At 43.6% G+C, this 8,270-nt stretch overlaps 2 protein-coding genes across 2 annotated transcripts; one reads left to right on the top strand and one right to left on the bottom strand.

Moving 5' to 3' along the window:
* Positions 1-4,156: 4,156 nt before the first annotated feature.
* On the top strand, positions 4,157-5,466 carry LOC134215692 (biogenesis of lysosome-related organelles complex 1 subunit 2). Its single transcript, XM_062694822.1, has 2 exons — positions 4,157-4,602; positions 4,881-5,466. Exons 1-2 carry the CDS (start codon positions 4,306-4,308, stop codon positions 5,007-5,009), a joined length of 426 nt encoding a protein of 141 aa, XP_062550806.1. The 5' UTR covers positions 4,157-4,305; the 3' UTR covers positions 5,010-5,466.
* On the bottom strand, positions 5,363-5,938 carry LOC134215693 (immediate early response 3-interacting protein 1). Its single transcript, XM_062694823.1, has 3 exons — positions 5,733-5,938; positions 5,554-5,655; positions 5,363-5,496 (listed from the first exon to the last, which is right to left on the bottom strand). Exons 1-3 carry the CDS (start codon positions 5,818-5,820, stop codon positions 5,441-5,443), a joined length of 246 nt encoding a protein of 81 aa, XP_062550807.1. The 5' UTR covers positions 5,821-5,938; the 3' UTR covers positions 5,363-5,440.
* Between the last annotated feature and the right edge of the window lie 2,332 nt (positions 5,939-8,270).

Raw genomic sequence — 8,270 nt, 5'->3', positions numbered from 1 at the left:
TTCAAGCTGAACCAGGCGGTAAGCCAAAAGGCTTTATCATGTAATGCTGCAGGAAGCTTTGAGCTTTGGCACAAACGGATGGGTCATCTTGGTGTTGAAAATCTCAAGAAACTTGCTGGTAGCTTGGCGACTGGCATCACACTCAAGTACCCAGAGGGTGCACATTGTCGGATCTGCCCCATGGGAAAGCAGTCGAAGCTACCTTTTCCGAAAAAGGGTTCTCGTGCGGCGGACATCCTGCAGCTGGTGCATTCTGACATCAGTGGGCCGATGGAGACGAATTCGATTGGGGGAAACCGTTTTTACATCACGTTCATCGACGACAAGACCAGACGTATGTTCGTGTACTTCCTAAAAACGAAATCAGAAAATGAAGTGTTCGCAGTTTTCAAGAGATTCCACGCGATGGCGGAGTGTCAAAGCGGCAAGAAGCTCAAGGCGATTCGAACTGATAACGGTAAGGAATACCTTAACAAAAGTTTTCAAAGTTACCTACAGAAGGAAGGCATCCGACACGAGACAACGAATGAGTACACGCCACAGCAAAATGGGTTAGCGGAGCGCGCTAACCGGACCATCGTGGAGATGGCACGATGTCTATTGTTCGAAGGCAACCTACCCAAAGGCTTCTGGGCAGAGGCCGTATCCACCGCAGTTTACCTCATCAACCGTTCTCCTACTCGTGGGCATGAAATGACCCCCGAGGAAGCGTGGAGTGGAAGGAAACCCAACCTTTCACATCTACGCGTGTTCGGGACGAAAGCTATGGTTCAAGTCCCAAAGCAGAAGCGGCGCAAGTGGGATCCCAAATCCCATGAATGCGTATTGACGGGCTAGCTGTCAAGCATGACCTCGCGATCGACCAAATGGACGCAGTAACGGCTTTTTTGCAAGGGGATCTCGACGAAGAGATTTATATGGAGCAGCCACCATGCTTCGTAGACGGTAAGCGGAAGACGATGGTATGCAAGCTGAACAAAGCGTTGTACGGTTTGAAGCAGTCGAGCCGAGTTTGGAACCACAAACTGGATGTGGCTCTGCGACGCTTCGGTCTAGTACCGTCACAATACGATTCATGCGTGTACATCGGTATCAGAGGAGGAAAGATGATTATCGTTGCCATCTACGTCGACGATCTGATGATTTTCAGCAATGACGAGACCTGGAAGAAGAAATTAAAACAACAACTGTCCAAGTGCTTTCGGATGAAAGATCTGGGACAAGCGCAATACTGCCTTGGTATCCGGATCGGTCGAAACGTCGATTCCATCTCATTAGACCAGGAGGCTTACGTCGAGTCAGTTTTGAAGCGGTTCGGCATGGATCAATGCAAACCCGTAAAGGTGCCGATGAACAGCAGTGAGAAGCTCACAAAAAAAGTGAATTCGAATCACGAAGCCGAATTAGCAGCAATGAAGAGCGTCCCTTATCAAGAAGCTGTCGGGTGTCTTATGTATTTAGCGCAGAGCACTCGGCCGGACATTCTATTCGCAGTGAATACTCTCAGCCGATTCAACAACAATCCTGGAATCATGCATTGGAATGCAGTAAAGTATGTTTTGCGATACCTACGCGGTACCTCCGGGTTCAAACTGGTCTACCGGAAGGATGCAGATTCCAATATTATCGGCTACTGTGACGCAGATTGGGGATCCGATCCGGACGAGCGAAAGTCAACCAGCGGTAATGTATTTATGGCACAAGGCGGTGCAATCTCGTGGATGTGCAAGAAACAACCCACGGTGGCTCTTTCTACATGTGAGGCGGAGTACATGTCCGTATCGGCTGCTGTACAAGAAGCATCATGGTGGCGTGGATTATCAGCGGTATTCGATAACAGCGGCGACAACAAATCAATCGAAATCCGGTGCGACAATCAGAGCTGCATTGCGATCGCAAAGAACGGTGGGTATCATCCGCGCACCAAGCATATAGACATACGCCACCACTTCATCAAGGACGCTCTCGGTCGTGGCGTGGTGAAACTAGCGTACGTTGGCACGGAGGAACAAATCGCCGACGGTCTAACCAAACCACTTCAGCGGACGAAATTCGAAGACAACCGTGAGATGATGGGAATCTCTGCGGCTTGAGGAGGAGTGTTAAGCTATATCATAGCAATCCTTGATATTCCTAGTTATAGTAAATATATAAAATAAATTAGTTTCCTTTTAACCACTACTAAAGACAGACGTCTCTAACAACTCTCTACACAATCAACAAGAGAGTACGGACCGGAACCATCGGCGAAGACCACTGCGACGAAAAGGGACTAGCGATTGGAAACTTGGTTCGTGGAACTGCAAATCTCTCAACTTCATCGGGAGCACACGCATACTCGCCGATGTGCTCATGGACCGTGGATTCGGCATCGTAGCGCTGCAGGAGGTTTGTTGGAAGGGATCAATGGTGCGAACGTTTAGAGGTAATCATACCATCTACCAGAGCTGCGACAACACACACGAGCTGGGAACAGCTTTCATAGTGATGGGCGATATGCAAAGGCGCGTGATCGGGTGGTGGCCGATCAATGAAAGAATGTGCAGGTTGAGGATCAAAGGCCGGTTCTTCAACTTCAGCATAGTCAACGTCCATAGCCCACACTCCGGAAGCACTGATGATGATAAGGACGCATTCTACGCGCAGCTGGACGACGTCAAAATCATTATAGGAGATTTGAACGCTCAGGTTGCCCAAGAGGAGGAGTTTAGACCGACTATTGGAAAGTTCAGCGCTCACCGGCTGACGAACAAAAACGGCCTACGACTAATTGATTTCGCCGCCTTCAAGAATATGGCCATTCGCAGCACCTACTTCCAACACAGCCTCCCGTATCGGTACACCTGGAGATCACAACTGCAGACAGAATCACAAATCGACCACGTTCTGATTGATGGATGGCACTTCTCCGACATTATCGACGTCAGGACATATCGTGGCGCTAACATCGACTCTGACCACTATCTGGTGATGGGTTTTTTTTTTTTTTTGTTCGGGATGAACCACTGCGTCCATTTCATTGAACTTTTGTAGTATAACCGTGTCATTTGTTTAGTGCATGTCTTTCTGCTCCATTTCTATTGAGAAGAAATGAAGTAGTCGTTTTTTATTCAGATATTTTCTCAAACTTAATGTAAGGCCTCTTTAGATTAAGGTACCGCTATTTATACCCTTCCAGAAACGGCTTATACCAACGGCAAACTCGATTTCAATTAATTGCATATTATTCGGCAACTCGGCCGTACGAAAACCATTTTTTTGTTAAATATCTTGGCTGTGCATATGCACAGCATATGTTTCGAAATGGACAAATTGATATGAAATTTGCGAAAAAGAATCCACGTGTCTTGGAGGGACTCGAACCCTCAACCTCCTACTCTCTAGATAGGCGTGATAACCTCTACACAACAAGACCACTTAAAGGTCACGTTTGCGGAAAAGCCATCAGAATCCGAGTACCAACCTCCACCGCGGTTAGCTCTCTTTTTTGCAAATTGAATATCTTTCGGATGCTTGATTTGCCCAATCTCCACATTTGCTTTACTGTTGTATATCCACAGCCAAGCGAGTGCACATTGTTTATTAAACGAGAGGATCGCACTCCATGCCCCCCAGCAACGGACTGGGCGGGACGGTATAGAATGCGAATTCAATCGCACTCTGCTGTGCCAAAGGCTTGCTTGGCTCGTTTAATAAACAATGTGCACTCGCTTGGCTGTGGATATACAACAGTAAAGCAAATGTGGAGATTGGGCAAATCAAGCATCCGAAAGATATTCAATTTGCAAAAAAGAGAGCTAACCGCGGTGGAGGTTGGTACTCGGATTCTGATGGCTTTTCCGCAAACGTGACCTTTAAGTGGTCTTGTTGTGTAGGGGTTATCACGCCTATCTAGAGAGTAGGAGGTTGAGGGTTCGAGTCCCTCCAAGACACGTGGATTCTTTTTCGCAAATTTCATATCAATTTGTCCATTTCGAAACATATGCTGTGCATATGCACAGCCAAGATATTTAACAAAAAAAAACTCGATTTGTTTACATTTGTCAGTTATGAAATGTTGATGCCGATTTATCGGATTACGTGTTTCAGGTGGAAACAACGTGTCGATTTGTTTGAGTGTTTATTATCGATAAAGTAGAACTATGATAGCGCCATCGTAAAGGTTAACATTTAACAAAGAAAAATAGTTTATTTGTAAACAAAATCTTTAGCAGAAATCTTGGCTGCGCCTGCGACTTCAATTATATTTTATCCGATATTTTTAATTGGAGATATCGAATTAATTACCAACATAAAGCATACGTGATGGAGGAGGACTACGGCGGTGTAACAGATTCTCCCAAGCGAGGGCCAACTCTATCAACGTCGACTTCCAGTTTCGAACCATTTGATGCCCACGATCCGAACCTTTCCCGACTGGCCACGAAGATGTTCCAGAAGACCGGAGAATACATCAGCCACGAGCTGAGCACAACGGCAGATGACTACCGTTTGATTGAACACATGAACCAGGCTATGATGGGGAAAGTGATGGAGATGAAGCAAATGTCCGAGTCGATATCGGTCAAGAACGCCGAACTGAACCGAAAATACGAGGAGTTGGTAAGTTTCGCATGAGGACATTCGTCTAATAAAAAGATATTTTAGTTACTAGATAAAGATTGTCGCTTCGGTTCCCTTTGTTCTGCTGTCCGGAACATGTTGGGTACCAAGCTGTCAAATCGTATGGATTTTCCTTCTTTGACATTTAGCTCCCCTATCCTCGCCAGCAAAAGATGTTCCGGACAGCGACGACAGCGACAATCTTTATCTGGTAACTAAAATATCTTGTCTAATAGCTTTGAGAAGTTTTTAAATTATGTATATTTATTTAATTTTAGAAGCCATTGCTCCAGAAGGTAGACGATATTGAACAGACCGTAAATAAATTGGAAGCGGCCGCGTACCAGTTGGATTCTTACACAATCCGGTTAGAAAATAAGTTCAAAGCATTGAAAGCAAAAAAGTAGTCAGATTCATTCATTGGGTTATCTTTCTTCAAATTAGTCGATAGCATTAGTTATAGGTAAGTAATTACATATTTTCACTACTAATTTTCATTACTTTTATCTTAATGTTTTGTTATTGAGAGCGAAGAATGAGTTTGGTTGAAATCCACGATGATGAAAGTTTAAAAATGCAAAACAATGAAGTAATTTAAGGACTGTTGCTGCTGTGAATCGCAAGTCAGTCCCGTCTGTATATGGCATCCATATACAGATGGACTTACGATTCACGGCAGTGTAGTGTGCAAATGAGTTTGATTGAGGAAGGTTCGAGCCACGACAAGGACATTTTCACAACTAATAAAACCTTGACCAAATGATTTTATTGTAATTTCATTACAACACATATATAATACAAAATATCAAAAGAGTTTAATCGAGAAGTCATTTTTGTATTATCCTAGTAAAAGCTTAAATATTATCGCGACAATATTTAGGAATATCAGCGGAACTAAAAAGAAAATCATTTCATTTTTTTTTGAAAACTTGTCTTGAATTGAATACTCACTTTTCGCAACAGTTCGAATTGACCGTACTAAATTGAGAACCTGGGCCTTAACCGTTGGCGCTTCGCCGAATCCTTGAACTTGGGCCGACGCTCCCCATCCAACTGTGAACAAAAATTCAATTTGAAATCAGTTTGCCGGAAATCAGAAACATCAACACAATACAACCCATAGGACTTACATTTAGCTAAAAAGCGTTCCTCGTGCAGAATACAGACCGCGTTGAGGCAGAGGAGCGTAGCTTCTATCAGCGACCACAAAGTAAACATTCTGATTGAAATAAAAATTAATTTACGAACTTTGGGCAAATTCTGGTAAATAAATATTCAGCTGCTGAAATTTTGTTCCAACACTCGACTCAAAAGTGACATTTTGGTGAAACGTCATCTTTTGTTTTGCGTAATGTCTGTGTAACGGCGTAACGCTCAAGTTCACATCAGGGTGACCAGCAATTGAGCGTCATATAGGCCTTTTCACGAGTACTTACGCACTATCGTTGCTTGACAGTTATTAATGAATAAAATTTATAAATTTATAATTCGCTTTGATCACAGATAACAGACATCCAGGCTAGAACTCTCTGTGCTTTGATGAAGCTGCGCTGTTGCCATCTAGTGGAGACGGACGTGTGCGTGAAATACTGTATTTCAACATGGTGAAGTATAGGAAGTATATTTTAAAATGCTTTTAAAATGTTATTAACAGTGATACATTAAAAACTTTTAAATAAAGTAGGATAAGAAATTTGAAAAACTACATGTTACACTAATAAAAATCAACACATTTTTATTGGCAAAAATCTAATAGGAGAATCCACATAAAGGTTATTAGTTAATAACGGTTATGTGTGTTTTCACATATATGCTATGCGAATTCACATAGCCATTATGTGGGAAATGCTATAGTCAAAATTTATGTGTGCCACACATAATGGATATGATTGGATTTTTGTCAGTGTAGACTATTTATCTACACATGTTTTTTAATCAAAATAATCCAATTCTCGTGTTGCTTATTTAGGCTCTGTCTCATTTCCCGAATTAAATTTAATTTTACTGACAGTTCGAAAATTTAAAAATCATAAGAATGGCTGCGTGCTACCCAGCAATTCCAATAAGACATTGATCAAGAATGATTCGATATCTGTCAAAAGTAATCCTGCTCATCCAGCAGGGTTATTCGATAATTATTGAATTGTCACTTTTAAGTTTAATTTGAGTTTAATTATCCAATTGAGACAGACTTAAGCCCCAAACGCAATACAACGGAACGGCGTCGGAAACGGAAAATTTGACAGTTAGCCCATATATTTTCTGTCAAATTTGCCGTTTCCGTCGCCGTTCCGTTATATTGCGTTTGGGGCTTTAAAAGAAAATTAAATTTCTAACCCGCAAAATCAAAGTATTTTCAGCTAAAATGTGTTTTAACGTTTTAATAAGTATTTTTAAATTGACGAAATTTAATGCATCTATGGGCTGCATATATGGGCTGCAAAATGGTGGGTTGACATCAAGGAAGGAGCGCCCAACAGAGCTCTGGTCCCCACAAGTCCCTATCTCACGGTTCCACCGGTCGTCCGATGACAAAAGACCGCCAGCTAGGGGTTGTGTACTTAGCTGGTAGTGCAGCCTGGGCACTGTTGTCCTTCTGACATCAGCTAGAGTGAGAAGGTACGCCTCGAGCGTCTGTTCACCAGGAGGTGCGGCTCAAACAGCGTCTGCCTGGTACCCAGCGGCTGATTAACGAAATTCTGTATCGCGTCAGCTATACCTAAGGTGGCAGCCCCATCATCGCGATGTAGGTAACGCGACCCCGGTAAGGTAGCTTACCTCTCAAATACCACGAAAAATTGAGATAGAAGAAAAAGAGAACGTTATTTTTGGCAACCGACCCGGCAACGAAATAAGGACTATGATTGGAAACTCGGTACCTGGAATGTCAGGACCCTAAATGAACCTGGACGAGTGAGCCTTCTGGCTCGTGAACTGCAGAAGGTTGGAGTGAACGTGGCTGCTATTCAAGAAGTCCGATGGCCTAGATCCGGAGAACGTGAATTCCGAGCCGTGGACCCCACGACCAACACTGCATTCAAGTATAACATCTATCACAGCGGCGGTGAAAAAGCAGAATATGGAGTTGGTTTCGAAGTGATGGGCAAGCAGATGAAGCGAGTGTTCAAGTATAACATCTATCACAGCGGCGGTGAAAAAGCAGAACATGGAGTTGGTTTCGTAGTGATGGGCAAGCAGATGAAGCGAGTGATGCGGTGGAAACCCTTAGCGAACGAATCTGTGTGATGAGGATACGGGGCAAATTCTTCAATTACAGCCTAATCAACGTTTACGCACCGACAAACGATAAATCCGACGACGCGAAGGACACGTTTTATGAATGTCTTGAAAAAGCCTATGGAGAGTGCCCAAAGCATGACGTGAAAATTGATATCGGAGACGCTAACGCTTAGGTCGGTAGAGAGGACTTTTTCCGTCCCATAATCGGTAGGGAGAGCCTTCACTCCGCTACCAATGACAACGGCCTACGGCTAGTAAATTTTGCTGCTGCCAGAGGGATGGCCATCAGTAGCACCTACTTTGCACGAAAGAACATCCGAAAGCACATCTGGAGACACCCAAATGGTGAAACATGCAACCAGATAGACCATGTTCTGGTGGATGGGCGCCATTTCTCGGATGTTATCGATGTGCGGACATTCAGAGGT

The sequence above is a fragment of the Armigeres subalbatus genome, chromosome 2 (genome assembly GCF_024139115.2).
Source record: "Armigeres subalbatus isolate Guangzhou_Male chromosome 2, GZ_Asu_2, whole genome shotgun sequence".
Taxonomy (NCBI): domain Eukaryota; kingdom Metazoa; phylum Arthropoda; class Insecta; order Diptera; family Culicidae; genus Armigeres; species Armigeres subalbatus.
Note: the sequence above shows the minus strand (reverse complement) of the source record. Positions and strands in the feature narration are given on the sequence as shown.

Coding starts and splice junctions, on each gene's coding strand:
- LOC134215693 (XM_062694823.1), bottom strand. CDS start 5,820: ATGTTTACTTTGTGGTCGCTGATAGAAGCTACGCTCCTCTGCCTCAAC. Junction 5,656..5,732: donor GGAACGCTTTTTAGCTAAAT/GTAAGTCCTATG, acceptor TTTTGTTCACAG/TTGGATGGGGAGCGTCGGCC. Junction 5,497..5,553: donor AATTCGAACTGTTGCGAAAA/GTGAGTATTCAA, acceptor TTTTCTTTTTAG/TTCCGCTGATATTCCTAAAT.
- LOC134215692 (XM_062694822.1), top strand. CDS start 4,306: ATGGAGGAGGACTACGGCGGTGTAACAGATTCTCCCAAGCGAGGGCCA. Junction 4,603..4,880: donor ACCGAAAATACGAGGAGTTG/GTAAGTTTCGCA, acceptor ATTTAATTTTAG/AAGCCATTGCTCCAGAAGGT.